Here is a 27,712-nt window from a genome sequence, read left to right as displayed (position 1 = left end):
TTCCCATAGGACGCTGGACAAAGATCACCGACATCATCGTCTCCATGTACCACTTTACAGATCTCGATTTTGGAACTCCTGTCCCGTTCGTATTCGAGGACGGGTTCTTCCATAGAGTGGCGGAGATTGTTCTAACGGTATCTCTCAGCACACGTTATCCCGTTCAAGGAAATACCGTTCTCCCGGTGTTCCGTTCTTCATTTTACCACGACTAGGCGGGACATTAAACGCCATCTTGACAAGTTGTGTGTGGGTGCTGCTGCTGCTGCTGCCCTGCTCTTGGTTGTGTGGGATCAGTCGGAGTGCGGAGCTCAGACAGCGAGGAGCTCGAGCGCGCGAACCACCGAGCTCCGCGAGAACAGCATTTGTTGAGTGATCGTATTGTGTTTTTCACAGTTTACTGACATTTGTTCGTGTCTGTCAAGACGATTCAGGCAGCTATGAATCGCCACGACGTTCCACCTGAGCTTACGAATCTCCTGATGGAGTTCACGGTCTCGGTTTTAGTCGAGAGACCGGAAGACATCCTCGCCTATGCAGCCAAATATTTTACGTGAGTGCTTGTGATATATTTCATAGAGGCTCGTCTGGTCAGTCTCGACGATCCAGTCGACTGTTCGATGGCCGTCTGGATGGACATTCGGCGGACTGTCTGGCTGAATCGCTGGCCAGCCGATAAGACATCCGTCCAATGATTGGATTAATACGGAACGAATCGCTCTGGAAAGGAAACAGCAGATGCACTCGTGGATTCGGTTAGGAGCGACTGAGTACCCCGAGTCACGCCGGTCCCCGAATTTGAAGGCGGAATGACGCTCATATGGAGCGACTTAGTCAGAAAACACCGCTTGAAACCGTCTGTCAAATTTGAGGTCACCTCACAACACATCGTAGGTATAGCACGGTGGGCTATCGGCGCAAACGTCCGACTCCGATTTGATTCGACTTGTGGCTTGCTGTTGAATGACGGCTGGCTGTGAGTGACATTTGGAGAGCTCTCAGAATATGAAGGCGCCTAAAATTTTTCGGCTGCGAAAAATCTGTGGAGCTTGCTGCTCGCGTGCCTTATCGTGCCTCCTAGAGAGCGGCGGCAAAACGTGGTGAGCTCGAGGCCACCCTTAGATTCTCTTCAGTCGGACAGCCAGTCAGTCAGTCAGTCAGTCTTCATGTGACATTTTTTCATTCAGTCGGTTGGGCGGACGGACGGACAGTCAGTCGGTCATTCATTCATTCAGTCGGTCAGTCAGTGTGTCAGTCCGTCCGTCAAGATAACAGCCTCGCATAGAGACGCACCCTCGCACAGAGATCCCGTCAATTACGGCAGACTTACTATCGCAGCAAAGCTCTTTTCGGTCGAGCTTCTCCGTTTGAAACGGCAAGGCGAGTAGAGCGAAAATCTCACAATCTGGCGGTCGCTCCCGCTCTCATTCGAGTAATACGACCTCGACCCGGGCCCTCCGGACCCGATGTAGTCCATCGGTAAATCCCTCTCATCTCTCGTGCTCTACTTCGTTCTTCTTCTCTTCTTTCCCTGCCTTTCCTAGTCTTTTTCCTCTTCGGGATGCTCCGCTGCCGCGATGCTCGCCGCGTCTTCCGGGGATTATGCCGAGATGAGCTTCTCGGGCACCTGTTGGCTTGCGCGTGGAAGAATGCGGCGGTTCCGTCCCTCCGAAGAGTCCCCGACAGTGCGTCTAGTTGATTAAGTTGCAGTGTTAGCCGCCGACGCAGTCGTCTCTCTGTCGGATACGATCAAGCCAGGTACTATGAGCAAGGCGTGGACGCAGACGAATGTCAATGACGGTGCATGCGGCGGCAGCAGCAGCAGCAGCTACGGCCGTGATTCTAGGAAGCGGAGGTTTATGCAGATGACAAGAGGAAATAAATTCGGATTTTCGGATGCGGGTGGCGGAGAAGAAAGTTGCGACGGATTCGACGGTCGCGATTTTGGCGACGCGACGAATCAGAGCGGACGAGAAATTTTAATTTCAAAACGGTGCGGGAGCCTCGCGGCCTCATACATCAAAGGCATATTTTTGTGTCACGCTATTTTGGTAGGGGATATTTAGAGATCCGAAACCTTGCCCGGTCCGGCCGCTAGCCTGTCTTGCCACCTGTCGGCGTTCCCCCTCCCACCCCCTAGCGCTGTTCCCCGGTCTACTCTCCCGAGCGACTCAAGGCTGGGATGAGGAAAATGGGAAAATACACCTATCTTGAGCGAGGGCTTCGATGAGATCATCCGAATATTTTCGCGGCTCTTTATCATTGCCAGAGAACTCGCGGAACTCTTGAATATATTTCCGAGCGAATGGGTTCGCGGTATATAGCTTCGGCAGGATCCTATATCGGCAGAAATGGGCCCGAACGAACGGCTAGCAACAGGACCCGCGGGTGTTAGCAAAATAAATTCAGCTCGGTTTCTTCATCGAGTGAGAGGATTAGTTTTGGAAATGTCTGTTCACTTCAGAAAGTCGTAGCCGTCGAGCTACACCTATTTCCGAGTTCGCCGCGAGTGATGTGTTAGTATGTGAGTTCTTCTTCTGAGTCAGACTTTCTCGATTTGCTGACTGAGTTTGTGAAGCGTTAAGCGAAGCAAATCGGGTTTCCTCGTCTATCATGATCCATGCCGTCTCGTTCATTGTCTTATTCGAATGTCTCGGATTCGCTGGCTTTTCCCAGGCGAATTATTCTTATCGAAACGAGATATAATATTTCGCATTTGCTTGAACAGTCAACGTGAATATTTCTCGGATGTCTTTCTCTGGCTCTGGTATCAGAGACATTAACATGAGAGATATATGTTTCGCTCCGCGGTCCTCCCTCAACTCGAAATGTCGAACGAAGCAATTCGGATTTCAGCCCCTGTGTCAGATGTTTTGACGTTTCACCTTTTTCTTCCACATCAGCACGTCTGGGAGTCTCTGTAGCGACACTTCCTCGGTATACAGGATGTCATGCCTGCACTCTTACGCGTGAGAACGAGAATTACGGAAGCTAATGGTCGTACAATGGACGAAATTCGAGCTCAACGACCGCGACTAGCATCGATCAGGTCAGAGGTCCTCGAGGTTTGATCAGACTTGATTATCGACCGCAAAGGATTGGCGCGCTGCTACCGGTCTCCCGCCAAACATTTAGTCTGCCTCCCCGTCGCTCCATTCCGACTCCAGAGGCTTCGATGAAGGCCAACGATGTCGTAATTCACCGTTTGAGCTCCTGGTGGAAGCCATTACCTTCACCATCGACGCTCACAGCGAAGGGAACCTACGACGGCGAGAGACATTGCTCAGCTTGGGGTTTCGGACGTCGATAGCGTCTTTCGGGAGACTATAACTCGAAGGCTTGCTGTTCTTCGGACGCGAGTCGTGTCATCATCATTCCGCTGTGCCTCGTATCTGCGAGCCGGGTCCCTCAGACCTAGTATTGGCGAACGGTCTAATAAGCGCTCTCGCGTTTGCAGAAAGAGCGCTCTCTGCTGTTCCGCTAGAGTCAGGATTTGCCGTCGACCGACTTTCCAGATCTGTTTGTTTATTCGTCTTTCGATAATTTATCTTCCTTCATGTAATTGCCGCGGTCGTACTCTGACTCGTATCCATCGTCGTTTGCCGTGGGATCTCCGCTCAGCGAATGATTGCCGCGTCGAAAGTCGTCCAGAGAGACTCATCTTCTATTCGGGGGATGTGTCGAATCAGCGGCAACATCGTCCACAAGTTTTCGATCTTTTTATACTCTTGTTGATTCCCCTCTCGGCCAATGGATCTCGTTACCTCCAGTCCGAGGGAGGGCCTCGTTCGATGGCTACCAAACACCGCTCGTATGACAGGCGGTGTAGCGGTTTCGAGTTCCGTGACTTGTTTCGCGATTCGGTAAATCAGAATGAGTCTGCGATTGAGAGGAAAAATCGTAAACCCTCTGATTCGATGGGAGGGAATAACGGTGGAACGATTGGGGAAAAATGATTTTCTCCTCTCGGAAACGGGACTCGATTGTGACAGCGACATCGATCGCGGTCGGTTCGAATAGTCCTTCCCGAGCTAGGAGCCCGCTGGCACACAGCGTTATTCGAGCGTGTGTCGAAAGATGACGACGATCGTAATAATCTTGTTTCCAGACTCTTGGTCGATGGCAGCGGGGATCGAACAATCGGAGCATTGTTTTCGCTGTTTGAACTAATCCCGGGAGGAGATCCTCAATATTAAGCTGAAGATGCGCCGTCGAGAGCGGCGCCACGACGTTCGTGTTTGCCTGATTCCGATCGCCGAGCAGAGCGAGGATACATCCAAGCCTTTATCTGAGAGCCCCCGAATCCATGGATGTGCTTGATTGCTCATCAATCCGTTCATCCATTCGCCCGGTCGCCGCGGTCGAACATACGCTCAGCTGGTTCCCGGGGAGAACATTGGCTGTCCGCGGGGCATGCTGATGCCTGTCTTTTCCGTCAATATGAGCAAGTGCTTTGTTTTTACAGTGATTCCCGGTTCCGGCAACCGCAGCAGATCCCTGTTTCTGTATCTGGTTTTATTATGTATGGTTTTTTCCTCCTCAATGAAACTGAATATTCTCATGATCACCGAATGAGGCAAAATATGGTCAGACGGTGATCTCCTTCGATCGTAGCCGAGTCGAACACGCTTTCGGATCGAATATTCTACGATTTTCATCATCATCACAAACATAAACATCTTCGGACCGTTAATAAATTCACGAGAGACCGAGCGACCGCAGATATTCCAGTCGATTCAATGAATGAGCGACCAAGCGAGCAGGGGAGTCCGCCTCACTTTCTGAATGAATAAATCCAAGCTCATTCAGCTTGCGCGCATCCGAGTTTGGATTTCCTTATAATTTTGTCCGTACCCGGACGAATCCAGTCTCGTCAGTGCGGGGGCCTCATCTGCCCTCATTCGTCGCACGTGGCTCGGGAAAAGTGGCCCGCTGGGGTCGATGCTTACCGCTCCTGAAAGAAATGCCTCTCGATGAATTGATCGCGCTAGCATGCGAACATTGCGCCATCAGACAGAGCTGGCAGAATGCTCTCGCATGTGAATCTTATGCAAATATCGATGTAACCGTCAGAAAGACTTTTACGTATTTACTGCCACGATCCACTCGTTGTCTGCTTCGTTGGTTGCTAGGTGGCTCGCTCCACGCTCGCGCAACAGCTCCAATTGTTCGCTCCATAGATCTTCCGAATCGGCCAAAGAGCTAGTTCGAATTATCCTCCATCATAAAGTAGCAAGCTATCGACAAGGATATCGCGTTAGATATCGGAGGCTTCCGGGAGTTCCGCTTGGGAGCGATTCTTCCGACGTTCACCATGATCAGGGACTATGCATTCAAGATTCAGGGGTGTCGAAAGTTTCGAGAGAAATTCAGGCCCTCGGAGACTTTTTGGGCGTTCCCGGCTCAGCAGCGAGGTCCATGTTTCTAAGTGAGACCGGAACTACTATTAGAAGTTGAATCTGAGCCCAGAGTCGTTTATCGATTGCAGTAATAGAGTATCACTAGTCCGGTCGCGGTGGCGTCCGCTCTGGGGACTTCCTTGGAAACTTTTTATCCCTGAACTCGCTCTCGGGTCCTCTGCGCCTTCTTTCCGCTGGTCTCGTTTCGTCCATTCTTTGTTGTGACAGAATGCTGTCCGAGTTTCTTCTTTCCGAGAAACAGAGAATTACCCAGGGTACACGGTTCGTCAATGGGATGTAGTCGGAGAGGGATCCGAGGATTCGACCCTGATCTCGGAAGAAGCTCGTACGATTCCTAGGAAAAGAAGCCGTTCGTCCTACTCCCGCGCCCGATTTTTCCCGGAATCTCGTTCTGTAGCTTATCTCGTTTGTAGACATCAAGACCACAGATATCTCGAGTCGATCTACTATATCAATGAAGTCGGTGCGGATGTTTTTGGAGAATAAGTGACGTCGTAATGTTCCCGTTCTGGCCGGGGAGCCGAGAGATGAACTCATAGAGGAGGGAATCCATTGACTGTATCAACCGACCGTCGTCGCATGAAGTCTCGTCTTTCGAGCTGCTTCGGCTTCGGTACATTGAGGGGGATTGGGGAGCGTAGAGATAGTCGGGAGAACCTTTGGCGCTGAGGAATATTCGTCGGAGATGTTCTAGAGCGGGATGGAAATCATCTCGTCCTTGTTCGCGGACCTTGGCGAGCGCTTCCCTCGTATTAAAATCGAAGCGAGCCTCCCATGTACTTTCTGGCTAGAGATCAAGACGTCACACCGGAGCGGATAATTTGATGCTGATAGACAGGAGGGTGATCCCAAAATCCAGCCAGAGAGAGCTTAGTTAGCTCTGCCGTCGCGCATATACCCCTTCGTTCGTCACCTTGAACGGCCTAAAAAATTGTTGGAAGCATTAGTCTTCATTCTACGCTTGAGTGAGCGAGCTCGCGACGCCGACGGCAGGAGCGGGGATATAGACCGAGGGCGGAAATTCAAGAAAAAACTGCGATAAGGAGAAAAACGTTGTCGGGAAGCTATTGGGAATCACCCGCGCCGACCGCCCGCTATATCCTATGCTCGGTCCGATCGACCGACTGCCTGCCTGACGGTCCCTCCGATCGTCCGACCGACTCGCCGTTTGTTGGTGTCTCTGTCTGCCTATCCGTCGGTCCGTCGACCGGCCGGTCGGTCGGTAGCCTCAGCACAGGCATTGGAGAAAACGCGGAACACATTTGAACTGCAGCGACGTCGACGCGACGTCGACGAGCCGGGATTGCTGGGTCTGCCGCCTCTGCTTTGCTCGTTCGTTGGCTCGGCATCTTTTGACGGTGGCGGCAGCGGCGGCGGCCTCGGCCTGAGTGGAGTAAGCTGGAGCGATGCTCGTCGCTGGAATGATAGAAAGCCTTCGGGCGCGCACCGTGTGATGTGTATTTGCCTAACCTATTTGCCGTGATGTGATTTCTGGAACGAACGGTTCAGCACACTCACTGGCTCGGCAAATGCTTTTGCACCGACCTGCGACTGCTCGTGTTTTCGACGTGCACGAGCCGACAAGGAGTTTTGCTCTCCGTCGGGACGGGGCCTCTGGCGAAGATGGGGAAAAAGCAGTTCTCCATTCTTCTTGCATGGGAAGAGGAAAACGGTCACGGAAGCGGGACGTTTCGAGGTAGAGCTGGTTCGACTCGTGAGGCTGCGTTTCCGGGCAGGCTTTCCAACGATGGTCTACGATCAGAGCAACAATATCATGCCAGGATGACGGGTATCGGGAAATTCGATAAATGAATCAACGCGAGAAGCACAGGCGTCGGCTGGGACCCGTTCCTTTGGAGCTCTTCAAGTATTCCCGAGAAAAGTCTCGTGAGTCCCATTCCGCTCGAGTGGAGACCGATGAGACGTCGACCGCTCCTTGACTCACTCCTACTCGCTCAGCTGGAGATGCTCGAGTGGCGATGTGTCGTTGTTGAGGACAATTGGAACATTACTGTAACTATTAGAATTCATGACTCGTATCCGACTGCTCAAGCATGAATAGCAACGAAGACGCAAACATCAGATCTAGATTCTGATTGGAATTAAGATTACCTACCTACGCTCTTGATGGATCGGATCGTTTCGATCGTCGCCGTATCGTTCGACTACGATATGTCGGTCCGGACGGGATAGATCCACGTACCTATTCTGCTCGTGCCTCGTACCGCACGGAATTTCCCGTGGCAGCGCCCAGGCTCCCGGGTTCCGGACTTGTCGGCCTGATAAAATACTCGTGGCTCGTGGCTACTCTCTGGCTCTGTGGATCTGTCGTTGAATAACGACCTCTCAATACTGCGTCATTGAGACCGCTACGGATGTCTTTACCGTGCGTCTGCAATCGACTGCGACGGTCCTGCTCTCACTGCTAGCCGATGATGCTCTCGCTGTTGCAACTATCGCGATGAGTCGACGCTTCTAGTGCCTAACAAACCGTTCACATACCTCGATTTATTCATGCAAGCTCGAGGCATGAGGTAAACAGATTTGCGTTAGGGTCTGGTGTCCTCTAAAGCGCGTCTGTGGTACCTATGTACCTACTGATGGGATTCGTTATGTTCGATCCATCAGCCTATCGGAAAGCGCAGACCCATGTTTCGTGGACGTCTCTTCCAGGGAAAGGGAATTTTTTCTCGCAGAAATCACAATCCTCTCATATTCATGATTTCCGGAGTCTACATCCCGAACCCGGGCCGCTCAGGGTTCGGAATCCGCACGACAATTATTATGCTATTGTCATTAAGTCGAGACGGAAGCGAAGAAAACTGCACTTGAAATTCCCGAAAAATTCTGAATCTGCGGAGTAATCCACGGGGGCAGATATTGTCACCGGAATGATCGGGACTTGCGCGGACCGGCTGTCCATGGGACAGGACCCTATGAGGTATTCTCGGATGATTGAATCGAGTCCCGGGTCGTTCTTGATTCTACTCCTCTTGGATGCCATATCCGATCCCTGATAATTTTCGCTGCAATTTGGCCATGGGGCTGATAGTCAAACGCTGCTGACCGAGAGGGCGCCGGATGTATTTCTTTCTGATATCCGTGCATGGGGCGATTCTCGCGCTTCGACACCCCAGGCAGTCGCCATCGTCCTAGTTCTCCATTCGTCCCTTCTGCGGCCGTTGGGACGAGCTTCATGGTTCTTCCAAGGTAGAATGATTTTCCTGCCTGAATCCTTCGTCTTGCCAATCGATATCCCTTCAGCAGATGTTCCTCCCCGTCCCCGAACGACTGATGCAGGACCATGTTACCCTGTCGATCATCCTGTGCCCGTCTCCGGGCGTCCGTACGCCCGCTCGTCCGAATTGGAGCATGAAATCTGTTCGAATCGCGTAATGTCGTCGTCGTCTACGTCCGCTCCCCGGAGTTGGCGGAATCCGCTCAAGTGAAAAATGGAGGGAATAAGCCGACGGTTCGTCGAGGAACCATCGTACCTGGCTCGTCGCGCACTCATCTCGACGACCGCCCGACGGTAACCGTAATCTCCAACCGTATTTGTCGAGGAGTTCGTCCATTCTGTCGACGGCACCGCGAACTTCGCGAAGGTCTCCATGGTCCTTGAATCAATCGGCTACCGCCTCCACCGGCGTTCCCATCGATTGTGTCCCTCGAGAATTCTCTGACGAATTCAGAATTGTTAATTTATCATTCCGATGGAAGAGTCGTTCGAATATCGACGTCGTCTGGTCTAACCCAGACCCGCTCGAGAGCACATCGACGTTTTGGCGAACGTAACGTGTTTCTGTTTTTTTTCCGAACAGACAGTCACATGCGTTCCGACGCCCGCTGTCACTCGGAGAGATCCACAAAGGTTGCTGCTTGTCAGCTCGTCGTTGGCTTTGCTGAACTCGACGCAATTGTCTCTCCCGTGGGCGCTCGTTGTTGTCGCTCGCTCGGTCGCCCGTTTGCCGCCGTTTGATTGTATCGCAGGCGTTGATCCTGCAATGCAATCAGCTTCACGGATCCCACACCCTGGAAGTTCGTCTCGCGAGCTGGAACTGCTCGAAAGAAGCGAAATCTATTCTCAATTCGCACTCGACACGTCATCGTGTTGTCGTCGCCCCCCCCCTACCCGTTTGAGGCGCCCGAGAGAACGAGTCGCTCGCTCGTGTTTTACTTTATGATACCACATCGAACGTCGCGAAACTTCAAAACTGCGATCGTAAATCGATTCCCTTGTTCGCCGGAGCTCGTCGAAGTCCACTAAACCATAACGGATTGACTCACTTCCGACTGCGAATGCGAAAGCGAGAACATCGGATAGTTTCGGTCTTGTAGGTTCCCGGAGCCTCTTGAAGCCAGAGGTGAGGCAACAAAAGCGCCGCCGGTCCGGGTTTGTTGTCCGTGGTTTGCGATGTGATAAATCCTCCTCCGGTGATAAGAGCAAGACGGCGACGACGGAAGATGGATTCTCCCAGAGTGTACGCCGCTCATAAGAGAATGTTGTGCGCGGCCCGCTACCCGGGAATGGCTCGGTGTCTCGTCTCTTTACATTCGTCAATCTTGAGGGTTCTCATCTACTCTTCTTGTATTCCTCTCACGGAGTCAACGTCCCTACTAAGTAAGAGGTTGATGTAGGCGACAGTATTTCCCGCTCGCGACGACAGGAACAATCTTTCTCGAATCCACGCCGCGGCGCTAACGGCTGTCAGGAACTCGCTGACGACCGAGCGGTCGAGCGGCCGACTGACCGAGAGACCGAACGAACGAACGAGCGTAGCTCTGATATATGTTAACTGTCACACACGTCAACTGCACATCTCGTTCTCCTTTTCCGAGTGCGTTCCCTTTCCCCGAGAACTCTTCCTTGGCTCCGCTACGAATCTAAGTTGCTCTCCCGTCCCGATACTCTGTCCACGGTCTCCTCGTGTCACACGAAACTTCCGATGACAAGATCACTCCCGTTCTCCTTCCGGACGACTCGATCCGCTGTAGCCGTCACCGACGCCTTCCACGCTTCCCTCACCATTCGGGACCGTGCTCCGAACTCTCGGATACGTCGGCGGAGTACCACTGACGCGGAGCTGTTGGAAGAGGGGGATCGCGGAATATCTGAAACGCGATCTAAAATTCCAGCTCAGCGCCTCCGGATAAGCCTATCGGTTCTCGGCGGATGAATATGCGAGGGGAAATAGTATGCCGTGCATCGTGGGCCTCGCATGATCCATGGCAGTCGGTCGTTCAGTCAGTCTGCGTTTCCTTGTCCACTGAATGAGTAGCCGGCCGAATGGAGCGACGGTCGAGGGAGCGTGCAGGCATGACGGATGGAGTGGCTCTGTCGGTCAGCGAGTCGAGACCTCAGGAAAACCGACTCGGACCGATCCCTCCGACTGACCGCGAGTCCGGTATGCAAACAGACGCGGCTCGTCGCTTCCAATCAGTTCGAGAGCACTTCCGACCGGGACGGTCGATCGAAGATATCTTAGATATCGCGGAGTGGTACATCTCCCGAAAATTCGCCACTGCCGAGATCGTTACGCCTCTCTTTCCGCGGGAAAGTACGCCATGAATAGGGAGTTGGACCTGGTTCTAACGACCGGTCTTCGAAAGATTCGTACTTTCGTCTTGCAGAGACGATTTCGGCTCTGCAAGTTTCCTCTTCATCCGCCAAACCTCTCCCATCGAGTGATCTTCGTTGCAATGTCCGGAACCGGGAAAAAATTGAAATGATTCGGTCCTTCCGCTCGAGACAATCGCCGTAGGGACTTGTCCTCTCTCGGTGTTGGGCAGTTTCAATTTTATTATCGAAGAACCGATCGTTCTGTACTACAATTACAGCCTGGAATTACTCGAGTGCTTTTATCTTGTCGGTCGGAACAAGGAACACAAGTTACGACTGGACACTAATATCGAGGCTCTCTCTCTATTTGCAGTAACCTCCACGAGCAGCGCTCAGCATCGACAAACGGGGGATCTCAGCAAAACGTCGAGAACGATGAAGCCATTTATAGCGATGAAGATGAACCCGAACCTCCTCCTCCGACCCGATTCAACAGACGGAAGAGCGTCTTCGCTGAGCACTACGATCCGGCCGAGGACGAGGACGACGAGGCACACAGGGTACGTGTACTTGAACGTGTTTCTACCTCCAACCAACCAATCAAGCGCGCAGCCGCTACCACCTAGTCAGCAACCGAGTACCTGGACACTTTCGGCGAGCGGGTGGGCGGCTCGTAAGGCAAGCCGTACCGGTGGTCGGCCATTGACAGGACAATCGAGCATCCGCTCCGGCCCTGCCCGCGGGACGGTCAGCGGACTATTCACCAACAGAGGCGATCAAGACAAACTTCAACAACTGACCGAGTGGGGCTTTGAGCGCTGTTCAAATTCGTCCTTCGCTCGATTAGAGGTTCTGACGAGAGCGGGCGCCGAAACTGGGTCACTCCGCTAAAGCCCATCCTGTTGGAGCAGGGACCTGGCCAGGGACCGAGCGGACAGGGACCGGCGACCGACGGCCAGCCAGCCGGCCGACCGTCGGTGCGCTTAGCTTGTTCAAATATTCAGAGCTTAAGATTTTCATGGTCCTTGTCCACTCATTCATTCGCTCGTTGAATTCAATTCATTCTGGCCGGCAGAAAGTAAGTCAGGGAGCCGTGAAGGACGGAGAAATACGAAATTAAAATTCTGCGAGAGAGCTGAACACGAGCACCGTCAGACAGGCGCGCTGGTGGGCGCTCCGGTGGGCTCGAAGCAGACGAACATGTTCAGAGAAAAGCATTCCTTTGTCGTCGTCATTGTTGTTCAAGAGGCCAGCGTTGAATGAGGAGGTTAGGGAGACTGATGGGAAATGAGGACGCAAGGCACCGGCATACGAACACCTCGGTCGAGTTTTTTTTGAGCTTGCGATTCCTGAAAACTGATGGTTCACTTAGCCGGCCTGTATCCGAACTCCTCACTAGGGAGAATGATGATATTTCTGGCGGTGTTGTTTTTTGTCCATCGTCTTCGTTCGTCTTTCAGTTTCCGGGTTGAATCTCAAAGCACACACGCGAAAAGTTCCTGCTCTCAGGCCCGCGGTTTCGTTCCCCTCGCGGATCAGCTTTTCCATCGCAAGCTTATGGGATTCGCGAAGGTTCAACAGACTTGGAAGGTGTTTTTCCTAAGCCCTCTCGGTTCAACGGATTCCGATGCTTTCCCGAATTGATCGACGAACACAACTCGTCGTCCGAGGCTGAAATTATTTTCTAGAATCCTGCAGCAGCTCCATTCTCCGCCCACGTTTTACCTAGAGCGTTGGTGACTGCATATATTCCCGACCTTCGGGCTGTTCAGTGCGAGATAGACTGTTCCTGATGTTCTCCGTTCAGGGCTCCTGACGCTCGACTGAAAACTACGGGGCCCCAGATGTGTAAATATCACGCAATCCGCGGGCGAGCGATCGTGCAGCTTGACTTTCGCTCAACTTTTCAGCCAGAAGGGTGTATATCTCGATTTTCCACGAGTTGCCACATACATCCGGCACCAGGCCATCATGCACATAAACCATTCCCACACGACATTAACTTTCGCCTTGTATATGCAGAAGCCTCTCTGCCATGAGTCTCCACTCGATTCAAGTTTTTCTATTCCGGTGATCTCAGCATGATACGATTCGTGTTTCGAGGCCTCTCCGCGCAGAGCCCCGGGCCACGTGCCCCGTTGACGAACTTCTCCCTCCACTTTGGATTGCCCGAGTTCCTCCATCTCGAAGTTACTCATTTTTTCCCGAGCCCTTCCGTTGCATTCGACTCCCTCCCTCTCTTCAGCGACCTTCTTAGTTTTTTCTCTCTATTTAAAACAATCCTCCACGCTGTCTGTTATTGGTTTTTATCATATAGTACGCTTTCTGAATGATGATTATTCGGCCGGTACCGATGTGAAGCTTTTCACCGGAACTACCCGAGCGGTAAGATGGCATACGTCGAGCGTCTGAACGGGAATTCCATGAACTGCGGGAGAGGCAAAACAAAGTGTTCTCAAGCTAAAAAAAGACGCCAAGTTTGTCTCCTCTTCTTCAAGTACTAAGCCTGTCTTTTGTTCGCGACTCTTGACCTCAGCGAGTCCTCCTCTTGCCGATGCCGCACGACTTCTCTGCAAACTGAAGTGCATCGTTGGTCTAGGCGAGCGAGAGGATTCTCAGTGGCTGCTTCGAGTTCCATGATGCGGTGGCGGTTTCTTTCCCCACTCGGATACGTGGAAGATTTCCATAAGAGCGGAATCTTTGGGTGACCGAAATTATCGGAGAGCTGCGTGGACATCGATCAGATAGCGCTTAGTGCACAGAGGATTTGATGAAGAGGGACTGTGGTGAGCGTATCGATCCGGGAGCGCGGGGAGAGTCGTTCGCATTCGGGTGACGTCGGCTAGGAGTCGGTCAATCAGTCAGTCGATCGATCGAGGATGAGCTGTTGCGTGAAGCACGCTCTCCCCCGTCCTCCGTGCTGTCGACGACAAGAAATCGACGACGCTCATGCGACCCTCTGACTCGTGCGTTCCGCGCCGGAAAAAAAACTCGCGGACATCGTCTGGGAGTGACCTCGAGCCCGAACATGGAAGCAGAAGAAAAGACATGCGGTGACGATGAGATTCAAAAAAGGCTCGGGTTACATGAGGAGTCTGAAAGGCGAGTCATTAACAATACTAAGCGGATTCTCGAAAGATGGGAGAGAAGGGAGGCAAAGCCACCCACACCCCAGGTGTGAAGCGTCACATAGTCTCCAGCGATAGCGCCCCCGCAGTCGGGGTTTCTTATAGAAATGGAGCATAAATCAATCAATCAAGCAGCAAAACTCGCTCCACGAGTTTCCCGTCGAGGGAAACGACGACCAAGCAAACCGGCGGCCGGGCTTCCCGGAACAGAGGACCCCTCCGGAGTTCGAGTCAAAGGTCGCAACCGGCCCAGTTGCGTCCTGCCGCAGCAGAATATCGTTCTACCGCCAGATGCACCGAGATTGACGGAGCGCTCGCGAACGCAGGTGGGAAGAGATTTTCATGACCCGCTATCCACGTCCTCGCAATTGATGACCCGAAGTCAATGCAGTTGTTGCTCCGGGACTATAGGGAGCGCAGTATGTCGTAAGTCGGAACAACAGTCGGAGCGCGCGTTCTTGCGACCAGCACGTACGGTTGTTACTATCAATTAGTTCACCTGCTCCTCCTAAAACCGACAGCGGGATCGCCGTGGCCTTCGGTGTAGCTCCGATATATTGGGCTCGGGGTTCAACCGAGCATGCGGGTGGTCACATGAGTCCATGCTGGTCCGAGTCATTCGTTACCCTATCAAGAGCAATGAGCGGCGACAAGCGTGAACAACGTCGCTGAGTTCGAGCACGCCCGGTCTCTTCCGTCCACGGTTGCATTCGAGCGCGAATCGCATTGTTGCGCCGAATAACACGCTCACAGCATAATAGGCTTATACTAGTGCGGCTTACGGTCTGTTCCTGCCCCACGTGGCCGCTGCTGCGACCTACGGCCCACAAGCTGACCTAACGAAGTTAAGTCATTGCTTACTTGTGACCGGATTGAGATTAATGGCGGGGAAGGGAAGCACAGCCGGGAGGGGGGGGGGATGGGGGGTGGAACGGCTCGAAAACAATTCCGGTGCTGCCCCTCTCCTCCACCACCGCAAACGGCGACTCATTGACGAGGCCGCACGCGTAGTGAGAGTCGACTTGCGAATTCTCCTTACGTCACTTATCGACTCCTTTCTGTGAGACTGAAGTCCGTTCAGCCTTTCGCTCGCCAGACCCTTAGCGAGCTCTTACTTCGATGCCCATGGCGATACTTCCCAGCGAGGTTTACCTCCAAGGTCGGTTCGCCCGCGCATCGGTCGATCTCTTCGCCGCCTTTTCCAGTGTCTGTCTGCTCGGAGCAACCCTCCCCCTGAGCGTCGGTCGTCTTCATTGCGATCGACGATGGATGGATATGAGGCATGGAGAGAACCGGGCGGGAACAAGATACGAAAGTTGATTATTGAGTGCGGCGCGGAGGATTACGCCCTCTAACCGAGCCGACTCCCCAGCAGCCGTCCGGGAAAATTTTGCTCCATGGATTCCCTGGGAAGTGCGCAAGTCCCGTCTGGTATTGGGAGCATCCAGCGGGAGAGAACGGTGGCCGAGGTCGGGAAGGAGGGTACATTCGAAAGTGAAAACAGGTGGAAAAGAGATTTCAGAGTATGGAGGCAGCCAGAGAAACGAGAAAGGTCCCCGAGAGCAACGAATCAGCTGAGCAAGATCTGGGAAGGGGGGATTCGAGTCCTCTCGAGGGAATGAGATGGGGAAAGAACGTCCCGGGAAGGGAGGAAATGTGAGTGTGTACTGGGGCTGCGGGGTCGGCTGCGATATTAGAGGGAAAAATGAGGAGGAAGAGATCGGAGCGAACGCTGTGGCGCGACGACAGGCGCGGAACGACCCCGGTGGCGGAGGGTCGGAATCGTGAATCGAATCATCGATGAAGAGCGATCGACCGGAAAAAGCTTAATTTTGTGTGCAGACGATGTTACGAGGATTCACGCGCGACATCTAGCTGTCAATTCAGCAGGCGACGGCTATCCGTGGCTTATCGGCACCGTCAGAGACTGTTGAGTTTCTCCGCTCGGTCGCTTGCTCCTTTTGTTCGCGGGTAGGTCGGCCGGTCTCCCTGTCGGAGGGTCGCTCGCTCGCTCGCTCAGTCACTCGCTCTCACCTCAGGTGAGTCACCTGGCGTTGTGTTCCCTTGTCAGAGCTGGAGGTGGGGCTGTAATAGGCTCTAGATAATGGAAATTATCTAGCAAACGATTTTTGTGCCACCGTCGCTTAGCCGTCGGCACCGACTTTCTACTGCCTGCTAAGGACCACGGGGCAATGGGAAGGGGCTCTGGACTGGGGGGAAGTAAGAAACCTCTCCATAACGGCAGCTGCTTAATCAGCTGACAACGTCAACAACTACGAAAAGAGAAGCAACAACAACAATGGCGAACGAGGCTTAGCCTGGAGAAAAGTGCTCGAAGCAAATAAAGAAACGAGCACGCGTATAGCGGCCGGGCACACGAGCGCGTCTTGTCGTTTTTGCGTGGATGGGCAACGTAACGACTAGCGGAGGAGCTCCGTCGCCAGAGTAAAGATCGACAAAAAGACACATAGAATCAGGAAGAAAAGGTATTCACTAGCGCCCCGAGCATCCAACAGTGTATACACGCCGAGCGGCTCGTTCGTATGTCGACAATGTTTCGCAAGGAATTTGTCGTGGGTACGGATCAACTGAAGATTCGTTCGGTATCCCCGATTCTTCGGAGGATTTTGCAATCTTGATCCGCGGAGCGCTCCGCCGGGCTCTATCTCCGAGCTTCGGATGGGCGTTGGGCGATCAGATTCCCCCCCTCGGAGCGATGGGAGCTTACGACGCACGTAACGTACGTGAATGCGCGATGCGAATCAATTCGGGAGCGATTGAGAGAGAGGCGCTGGGCTTCCGATGAGAAGACCCCGGATGGACTCGCGGGCAAGCCGGACCCGAGCGATGCCATCCGCGGTTTTCTGCGCTCGGGCATGCTAGCGGACACTTCCACGGTATTATCCGCGCTCAATCGTTGAATGAATAATTCACTTATTCATTCGCATTTCTAATTCCGAGTCTCTTCTCAAATCCCAATCAATGAAATGACATTTGAGGTCTCGGGGTCCGACCGTCGGCCCGACGCGACGCTTGCTGGCCATAAGTCTCTATTCGCTCAACTTTCGTTCTAGTGCTCTAATTTCGTTTCAACGGAAGCTTCGCTGAGGGCGCAGAGAGACGGTCCCTCTGGGAACCGAAGTTTCCTTCCTTTGTCGGGTTGCACTGTCCTCCTTTTCCTTGACTCAGTCAGATGCGCCCGACTATCGTCCACGAACAGAAACAGCGGTGCTGGGCAGTCGGCGGTCTTCGAGTGGAGGCGGGACGCTTGTGACGGCGGCGGTAACGTTTGTCCCTCGGGTCTGTCGCCGACACCTCCGTGTTCTTTCTGCTTCTTCTGTCCTGTTATCCGATAGCTGTTTGTAAATTCCGCCGACCTTGTCGGAACCCTTTGCAGCTCGGAACGATCGTCGAGAGGCTCGACAGAAGCTTCGCGCTGGCTGCGGTTCCCTGAAGCGAGTCCGCATTGGTCCGACAACGTTCCCTCCGGTGAGAGCCATCTAGACGAGAAGGTGTGGAAGGAGCCATCTTCAATAATTCCTTGTGGGACAGGCGCAATTCTGTCGCTAGCGAAAGCAAGTTGTTCCGACTCAATTTTTATCAGTCTGATCTCGGCAATGCCCCCGGCTTCAGAGGTGTCCGCCTACCCATCCTTTCGATCATCTTTCGTGTCGATGGCTTGGAGGGAACGGAGGTTGCTCCCTCGCGGATGGGAGCGAGAAACGGCTCCAATGATTCGTTTTCCAAGAAAGTGAAACAAATTATGTTCTGACGGAAAAAATGCCTGCTTCGAAGTACACCTATTTTTCTACCCTTGCTTTTCCGCCGAGCATCTGTTCTCAGACGTTCAGAGCCGGCTCGAGGGGCAAGCGATCCGAGACTCACGCCGAAAGGTCATGAACATCAACGACTACTCACTTCTCATTCCTGTGCTCCTCTCGCATTCATTGAATCCACCGTATGAATACATTTTCGCCTGCGAAAGCTCTGACGAAGTCCCGGAAACTCTGTATTCATGAATTTCCTCTTCTCCTCAGCCATCGCGTCCTTGTCAGCAGCTTCGCGGGATAAGACTCCTAAACGGCAGAGAGGGATCCCGAGAAGAATTCCGAAGCTCTTTGGCTCCTTTCAAGCATTCATCAGAATGTGGAGAGGCCCGCGAAAATTCTTGATATCTCCCTCAAAGGGCTGCTGAATAATTTGGTCGTTGAATTTCGGATGCGAGTCAACCGGCGAATGTCGTCCCTGGCATGGTGGTAAACAGCTTCTTCCCAGGGCGTTCTCGATGGGAATTTCATCGAGAAGAAAACAAGTCCCATCAACAAGGAACAGTCCGAGCCCTCCTTTTTTGTGCAGAGAATCGGGGAGAGCCATAAATTAGGAGAGTTCTCGATCCTTGACCGCGCTCGCCACCGGATAATTAGTTCTCTCCCGCCGAACCGGTACTGATATCGGGATGAGATATTTCGTTTTTTCCCTTATCGCGAGGCCAAGTCGGTAATCGATGTCTGTTCGATGATGAAATCGGGAAATCCAGCAGACCAATTACCGATATCGGCCGAAGTAGTGCCTCCGCTCGGCATCCTGGCTGATTTTTGTTCTCGTTTCATCTTTGCAGATCATTCATCCCAAATCGGACGAGCAGCGAGAAATCCTGGCCATGGCTGTAAAGAATATCCTTCTCTTCCGTTCCCTGGACGCCTCTCAGATGCAGGATGTGCTGGACGCTATGTTCGAGCGCCGCGTAGTCCCAAACGAGATCGTCATTCAACAGGGGGACGACGGTGATTATTTCTACGTCATTCAAAGGTGAGCGAGAATGTTAGTGGGTGAGTGAGTGAGAGCGATGGCATGAGCTCCATAGCCGACAGCTGCTCTGGCTAAGCGAGGCCCTCGAGTGAGATTTTAGAACCTCCAGCATCATCCGCCGCCGCCGCCACAACCACCGCTATCGCCGCTGACGATGTCGTCGACGAGGACGGCCTTCCTCATCTTAGCGACTTGGAGGCAAACATAAACTCGGCTAACTCATCAAAATAAACTTTGATGAGCTCAGCAAAGATCGTCGGGTTTCACAGAGCCTGTCCCCGAACCCTTGTTAGAACACCTTCACGCCGTATCTCGAGGTTGCGCCGTCGACGATACGTTCCGTATCGGAGGCGGACGAATTCGGAGGGGTAGCACTGGAATTCGCTTCCCATAGCATGGCCGCCCGGAAACATCAACGTGACATTTGCCTCATCGTGAGAAAACATTCCGCGTCGCGACTTGATCCTCGTACAAATCTATTATCTCTGCGACCCGGCGAAATCCTTTTTTGTTTGCATGTCTCTTTTCGCGCCGAGAATATTGTACGGATGTGGAATCCTCGGATTTTTTCTCCTCTCGGTTTGTCTCGACACACTCCGAGTCCAAACCTTTCGATAACGACGTTTCCAACATGGATTCGTGGGCGAACTCGCTGAAAGCCAGACCGAAGCCGCTGTCGAGCGAGTCGAGTGAACTCCTTTCGAGTCTGTCGATGGGTGGGACGACGGTCGGTCGATCCGTTGGTGGGTTTCTCGTGTCGGTGATACTAAGGCCCAGCTAACGAGGCTCCTCCAACGTCGACTATTCCGGAAAGTTCCACAGTCCGTGGGGCGACGCCAGATCATAATACAGATAGCGTTCGAATCGTAGCGCCGAGGCTCGGCCGCAGACGTCTAACCCACGTTCGTTCGCCGACGGGGGATCATCGATTCTAATCGTCCCATTTTTTCCTCTCTTCCCCGCAGCGGAACGTACAATATTTTCGTACGGAACCCCACTACCGGAGATAACATGAACGTGGGCAAATACGAAAATCATGGCAGTTTCGGAGAACTGGCTCTTCTCTACAATCAACCGAGAGCTGCAACCATCCAAGCGACCACCGACGGCTCGCTGTGGGCTATGGTGAGTAGATTTGATCCTCGTTTCTCTGTGTCCTGTCCGTGCGTGTTTGTGCGTGCTCGCGTGAGAACGCGCAAGCGAGCGAGTGTTTGCCGGCTGGTGGCTGTGCGTACGAGTGCGTTCGCGAATGTTTGCTGAAACGGTCTTGCTAACGGCAATGAGACCGCAGTGCGGTTATCGTTCGAGGAGACGTCTCAAAGGGAACCCGTCTGGCCAGCGAGGTTTTCACCGGTCCGCATCCGAGAGCTTCTGCGACAGTCTCTCTAAGAATACTTCAGAGCTCATTTTCACAGACAGTGTCCCGTCGCAGAGTCGGACCTCTGATTTCCAGCTCCTACATACTACATATAATGGCTCGTTTAATTGCACCACTCTGAAATTGTGTCACAATCGTATTCAAACAGAGAGCTTCGCCGACTCTCGCAAATCTCGAAAATCGCATCCTCTCATCACAGTGGATTCGTGAGTGTGAAGTGAATCGAGCGGGGTGTTTGCGTCGCTTCGGGGAACAAACCCTCCGGCCGGCTCGACTTTCGAGATGCAGTCCGGTCGCTGGGAATCTCCCCATTGTATTGTCGAATGAATAATCCACCTGCAATCAGCATAGTTATTCCGAGACCATTGGATTGCGAGCGCTTGCTTAAGGTCAAGGCAAACAGACGGACAGACCAGGCCGCCTGGTGTGGTGGTGAGGGATTAAGAGATACACAGGGAGAAGGAGATACGGGAGATGAGGTGGACCAGCAAGTCGGGAGGTCTCGAGCTGATTCTCCAAAGTCAAATATCGTAAAGTCTCTCGGTGCTCGTCGACAAGGCCTGTCGGCCGCCATTGCCTTAGCCGACGCTCGACGGCACTATTTTGGGCAGCGCACACCCATAAAAAGAGGCGATTGGATGGCCAACGGAAGCGGCATAATCACATTGACAATGTTCACCTTACTTCGAAAATCGAATCCTCCTGTAGCGGAGCAGAACGACACAGACAGCGCCGCGGCGGTCCGTCTCCGAATCCGTCCGTCTGTTCCTCTGACGGTCAATCGGAGAAACGACCGACAAGTCGATGGGCTCGAACCGCGCTCATTGAAGTCTCCGGATAAAGATTTCCTCGGAGATGAGAAGTACTCTAGTCGTTCATCAGGATATAAGATGAGAGCCTGGGAGCAAGGAAGCCTGGGACTGATGGGAAGCCGGGAGGAGAAAGCAGAAAACATCCACACGACACACACTCGGTACACGGCTGTACCGCATCCTGTCAAAGAACGAAATCGTTTTCTGGAACTCGTCTCTCGAGCTTTCGACTATCTCCGGGGAAAATGTATTCTATAGCGTCGCCACCGCCGCCGTCTTCTTCTCCGTCGTGTATATTCAGCGGGAGAAAAAACTGAAAAGTCATGCGTGCCAGCGAATGTGCGTACGTGCCAGAGCGACTTGATCGAAATCTGCCTTGTTCGTGGAACGACTTCCATCTGCTCCTGCGACCCTGAGCCCCCTCCACGTTCCCGTTGGTGTTCGTCCCCCCTTCTGTACGCCAGCCGCTGTCATCCCTTGAATTTATGAATTTCTAGTCGCCATCTCTCTCTATTTTTACCTTTCCGGACCGCCTCCTCAAACCACTCGGGGTTCACCGAGCGTTGCCTTCGGGCTCTGGCTCAGTGGCTCCCCTGCAGCCGGGACGAATGGTCATTTGAACCCATCGAACCATGCTGCCGCACTCATTGTCGAGTCTCACGCTCTTATCCACGTCGGCGATATTGCTCGATCTCCGCTGCTGCTGCTGCTGTCGGGGTGGTTGCGGGAGCCACCACTTGCTGCTGCTGCTGCTGCCGCTGTCATCGCTGGTGCCGGTGTTGAGGCTGCTGTCGAGCCGGCAAATCTACTTAGGCACCGGGGACAAGCTCGTTACGGCGTGCAGCTCGTTAGCAAGTTCGGGCAGCGACGTACCGCTCGAAAACGTGGACGAACGCCGGCGAAAATCAGAGCGTGCACCAATTAATCCACTCCTTGTATCGAGGATCTCGAGGGCAGCTGTCTGTCTTGTCTGCGTGCCGCTTCTGCTGCTAACTCCCGACGGCGGCGGCCGGGAGCGGCGGCGGGCGAACGCTGATTGAATCCCACGGCAATTTTCTCTCCCCCCTCATCAAACTTGAATTTAAGTTTCAATTCCTTGTATCTTTCCAGAACCGTCAGACGTTCCGGCGCATCGTCTTGAAAAGCGCTCATAAGAAACGCGTCGTTTACGAAAAGCTCCTCGAATCTGTGCCAATGTTGAGCTCGCTCAACGCCTACGAAAGGATGAATCTTTGTGATGCGCTCATGCCAAAGGAATTCAAGGAAGGTGATTGTATCATCAAGCAAGGAGACAGTGCAGATGGTGAGTTCGGAACGTTCGCTGGGGACGCGTGACGTGTTCTCTCTCCCCTTCATCCCATCACGGCCGTTTTTCGTGGGTTTATTTCATTGTTTGATCGTCGTCACGTCGTCTCGATCGTCGTCTGCGATGCCCGCAGACGAATTCATACAAATCGAATATGCTCCCGACCGATGTCGAAACCGAGCGTTTGTAATCGGAGAAGGATGTCTTCCCTTCTCCGATGGAGTTCTCTGAGCAATGAGCGACGGTTTTCTCATCGCAATCGCGCTCCGAGAATCGGCGAAGGCCATGACGTCATTTTCGTGGAATTTTAAGGGATCCCGCTCCGCGCTCAAGGCGGAATCGTGGGCTCCAACACCAGGTATCCTGGATTGTCACAGAACATAGCCGCTTCGTCCGGCATCATGGGCGACCTTTAGCGGGGACTGATGAGATTTTATGTCTGCATAAATTGTCTACAAGAGCTAATCAAACAGAGCGTACACTTGGGAACGGAGCGGAGGCGCTACTCGACGGGGAAATTGCTCTCAAGCGCGACATACAGACGAGTGCTGAGGACCGTCCTTGTTTAGGAAGTAAGCCGTCGCTTCCCTTCTCGGATGTCCTCAAGTCCGGTCGGTCGGGACGCTTGTGCTGTGTCCTCTGACCGGTAGCCACGAAGTTGCCGCTCTTGCTGTGGCGCCAATTAGTTCGTGCGTCGCCGAAAGAGGTCGGTCGCGGAATCTGAGAATCGAGGTCGAGGGCTCGCCGGGTCTCGCTCCAGGGCCATCCATGGAAGGTTATTTTCTATAAGCGCATGATTCCTCCCAACGATATAATATCTCCCAGAAGAGAACGCGCAGACTCAGCATCTTATGTGTAGCCAAAGTGAAACAGGAGCTGCATGCAATGGCTCGACCCAGACACAAGGAGTTTTTTATTTATTTGATATTCGATGCGTAGGAATGTTTCCTCGATTGTTGCGGGAAAAAGTCTCCTCACCTTGTATTTCGTTTCCTTTCGTCTGGAATCTGTTTCATCTGTTGCTGAACTCGTTGCTGTGATTCTGAATTTACGAGGGAACGCGCGGGAGTATTTGATTTTGCTCAAATTCTCCTGTTACTCTCGGGGGCGCTCCATGGCTTCATAAATATTTCTGAGTGTCCGAAACTCACGCAATATCGCAACGCAGAGTTCGGAAGATTTTGTTTCGTGTTCGATTCGAGGGGGAAGTTTTCCTCCCGGTGATCTCATGGAACACGAATGGGAGAGGGAGGGAGGACAGTTCTAGGGAACCGTTCCATGGAGCAACTTTCCTCGTTTCCCCTTGTCTCGAATCGCATCCTCGAAGTTTTGCTCGCGGTTCTCGCAGCGACGCCGAGGAGCGTCAATATCGTCGAGCAGCCGAAGGTGTGTTCCAACAACAACAACGACGACGACAACAACGACAGAAGCAGCAGCTCGACGACATGACGCTGTCCAGCGGCGGCAGGCAAAGCAGCAGGTCTCGTCCTCCTCGGCTCGCTTCTCCAACCGTCCAAATATAGCTCTCAATGTGTCACACGACAAAGCCCTGATTCATGAGCATATCTGGGCTCCGCTCAGAAAATGCAATAACTCCGCGGCAACGACGATGACACATCTAGTGCGACCGAGTAAGCCACATTTAGACGAACAGACATAGGGACAGACGGACAAACGTTGATGCACTCGCCATGCACCGAACAGACAATTCCTCGGCGACACTCTCACACCCCAAGCGAGCGCTATTCCGGACTGACCCAGTTTCTGTGTACGCAATTTGTTGGCAGCCGCTTTTCAAATTCGCGATTTCCGCGGCAATCGCAGGCTTTTGTTCTCCGCGAGATCAGGCCGCCGCGTCGATGTCATCGCTCCGGCGTCGGCACTGTAATTTTTTCCGCCGATGTTCAGACCCGTCTGTTGCTGCAGTCGGAGCCAACACCGGCGTGGTCGTGTTTGCCCCCTCGGTCGATCTGTCGGTCTGGCCGACCCCCTCTGTTCCCGTGGTTGGTCCCGCCTGGAAACTTGTTGCAGTTGGGGATACAATCAAATCGTACATGGACGCAATCCCCTTGTTCTTCATTATTGAGCTCCGATGGCCCTCCGGCGAGGTTGGAAGCCGCTCAGTGGCTCGCGACGAGGACCAGAGCGGTCGGTCTCATTATTACGAGCAATTATAGGACTTTTCCGCTGGAATGATTTCGGGAAGGCAAGCGGAAAGTAATTGGAAACAGAAAGTTAGGATCCATTGCGCCGTCGAAAACCGGCAGCGGATCGGAGGCCCCCTAAATGAGAGCTGTATGTTCTGAAACTCGGAAACTGTCCGCACTGCCCGTAGGACATCCGACCGCTACTCCTCGTTTCGCGGAAAATCATGCGTCGTTGATGGAATTGAATCGACGTTGTGACTTGCCGTCGATATCCTCTTGAACCGACGAGTCTCTCCAGAGTTGGGATCCATCAATATGTTGATTCATGCTTTCATTTAGGACTTTCCATCACGAATTTCTATTCTGGCCCTTGTCCGATTTTCGTATGATGTCGATGGCTCGCTGACGGGCTGACTGGCGCACGGACTCAATTCGTTATCTCGTTACAGGCATGTACTTCTTGGAAGATGGCACCGTAAGTATTCGCGTGCGCTCCGAAGGTTCAGAAGAGGAGAAAGAGATTTCCCGCTTCACCAATGGGACTTACTTCGGAGAGCTGAGTCTCATTACTCACAAGCCCCGCGCTGCGTCTGTCTACGCATGCTCCGACGTCAAGACTGCCTGTGAGTATGCCGCGTCTGATACCTCACAAGATGCCAGCCGCTCCCGACTTCTGCTTCATCTTCATTCCCCTTGCCCACACCTTCAGCTTCTATTGTGGACTTTACGCCTCCCAACTCAGTCAATTGAGTCTTCGCCGCGCTCAGAGTTTCCCACGAGGAGTTTCAGCTTCGAGGGGATCATAAACCGTGAATTCTCTCAGAGTTTCTTTTTTCGAGACGAGTGATTCGATAGGAGAGCAATACCCGCCCGAGTCTCACTCGTGAGTCCTCCGAGGGAATGCCGAACTTCCGTCCAAGGCTCCTGCCACCCTCGCTCGCTCGCTTACTTGTTTGTTTGTTTCTTTCTTCGACGGCTTTGGCGGTCGGTCGGTTTTCGGTCGGGACCGATGATGGAATTCCAGCTGGAAGAATCTCGCAATGATCTACCCGAACAACTGAGTGCGGCGGGAACAACGTTCTCCCGGTGTTGTCTTTGTTTCCTCCACTGCCAGGCCGCCTCAGCTTCTGTCGTCATTGTTATTCTCCTTGCCGATTGTTATGGAGATCCTCAAACGGGGCTATGGAGTCCACAAACTTAGTAGCCCGCCGGCCATCTGACGTCTGACCTGCCAACATCCGACCTTCTGCGGACGGCTCACGAACGAATTCTTCCGAGGTTCCGGCCCCGCAGGCTATCCCTCATCGATCCATTGATTTTTGTGCCGTTTCATAAAAGTGGGTCAGTAAAGCCGAAGCCAAAATTAATAGCAGATTATCTCGCCGTGGAATGACCGTAACTTTGGATCGTGTAAACATCCCGGTGACGCCATCTGCGAACGTGGTTGAATACCACCGTAGCACGGCACAATGCTCGGTCACGTCAATAGCGATGAGCGTGATCAGACAACGATCGTTTATACGTGTTCTTTGAGCGCAGATCCATGCACCGCGCCGTGGTCATTCATGACGTTTTTCGCTCAATTGCGGCGTAGGCGTCCGCAGCTATCAGGGACGGTCGCTTCTGTCTGGCTGATAGCACGGAACAAAGCGTGGCTTCTTCTCTCCGACCGACTTATTGGTTCGGGTCGCGATAACTTCGTCTACGGAAGCGAGCTTTCGGTGGTCGCTCGCTGAGTGAGGTCTCGGGAGCTCTGGCTCCGGAATCGGAGCCGAGCTCGAAGACCGGATCTATTCGCTTTGATATGGATGAGAATCCCGATCGTCGGAATTAATGATTTTTCCCTGCGCTGTGCGTAGTTCGTTCGTCGAACTAATGAACGAGGCGAAAGAACAGGAAACGTTTTCGTTATCTCCGTAAGGCAGTGTGTTTCAACCCTCGAATCCCCATCCTCTACTCGCGCTGTCTCAAAGTCTGATAATTGTTTCCTTCCTTTTCAGTCCTCGACGTCGAGGCTTTCGAAAGACTTCTGGGTAACTGCGTCGAGATTATGAAACGCAACATAACCCATTACGAGGAGCAGCTCGTGGCGATACTGGGTTCAACCAACATCTCCGACCTCCGATGAGTTCTTCCCGAGCTCCCGAACTCTCGTTGCATTCAACATAGACACCCACCTTATGAGTCACTGTACGGAATGTGAACACTGTCGAAGAGCAGCACCGCCTCTGACGGGAGCAACGATTGCGGTGACCAAGTCTGAACTATTCGAGAGGGATCATCATCGATCACAACGCTTCGGAAACCGCAACAAGAACGGAATCCGATTTCGGTAGCCAATCAATGTGCAACGACGACGAGGAAGAAAACAATCGCTCGCGTCACCCACCACCCCGAATATAAGGCCCGATTTTTCGTCGGTGTAGGTTTTATGGTGTTTTCAGTCAGAGTTTTTAGACCAGCAGCCGTGGGTGGTAGATTATCGGAGTCAGAGACTGGATCAGCTGTTTATCGGCACGCGAAGCGGATCACACGCGAAGAGGAGAAAGAAGCAAGAAGCGACTAGTGGGGCTGATCAAACAAATAACTGCTATGCGATGCAATGTAATAATTTAGGCGATTAGGATTCGGATCATTCTTTAAGGATGACGATGTGGGGCATGTTGTTTTATGTCTGTGAGATTGATTGGTTGGTTGGCTGATTGACCGGTCGTTCCGTTAAGGACGACGGTCATCATTTCCGCGTAGACGAGTTCGAAAGTCGATGGTCTGTCTGATTTTAACACCTACCTAGCGATTGACTGTTGTATCAGGATTGTATGAAGCTGTAGCGACGAGCCATGGAGCTCCTTGCTTCCTAGAAAATACCAAGAAACAAACATGAAGAATTAGATACCGTTTGTTGTTTAGTCATGTCGTAGTTTGTTCGTGAAACGCTGAAATGCGAGACCTTCATGAGGCCTCGTAGTTTCGCGTACCACGAATCCGGTTTGTTTCTCGGGGCTGGCACGATGACAACGAACGGGGAGAAGAAGAAACGAACTTGAGGAAAGAATGGCTTCGAGCTACGACCCGGCCCTCCAGCCCCCTTTCGGCTTCAAACGGCATAGACGCCCTAGGTTCGAAAGAAATGCTCCGTCCTGTGAGTTCGG

General features: G+C 52.9%; 1 protein-coding gene across 1 annotated transcript; it reads left to right on the top strand.

Moving 5' to 3' along the window:
- The first annotated feature begins 87 nt into the window (after nucleotides 1-87).
- Pka-R2 (cAMP-dependent protein kinase type II regulatory subunit) lies at nucleotides 88-27,453 on the top strand. Its single transcript, XM_003739371.2, has 7 exons — nucleotides 88-553; nucleotides 11,354-11,540; nucleotides 18,727-18,917; nucleotides 19,883-20,042; nucleotides 22,218-22,410; nucleotides 25,010-25,183; nucleotides 26,561-27,453. The coding sequence occupies exons 1-7, from the start codon at nucleotides 441-443 to the stop codon at nucleotides 26,686-26,688; spliced, it is 1,146 nt and encodes a 381-aa protein (XP_003739419.1). The 5' UTR covers nucleotides 88-440; the 3' UTR covers nucleotides 26,689-27,453.
- The last annotated feature ends 259 nt before the right edge of the window (nucleotides 27,454-27,712 follow it).

This window comes from Galendromus occidentalis, unplaced genomic scaffold (assembly GCF_000255335.2).
Source record: "Galendromus occidentalis unplaced genomic scaffold, Mocc_1.1 scf7180000076500, whole genome shotgun sequence".
Lineage (NCBI taxonomy): Eukaryota > Metazoa > Arthropoda > Arachnida > Mesostigmata > Phytoseiidae > Galendromus > Galendromus occidentalis.
Note: the sequence above shows the minus strand (reverse complement) of the source record. Positions and strands in the feature narration are given on the sequence as shown.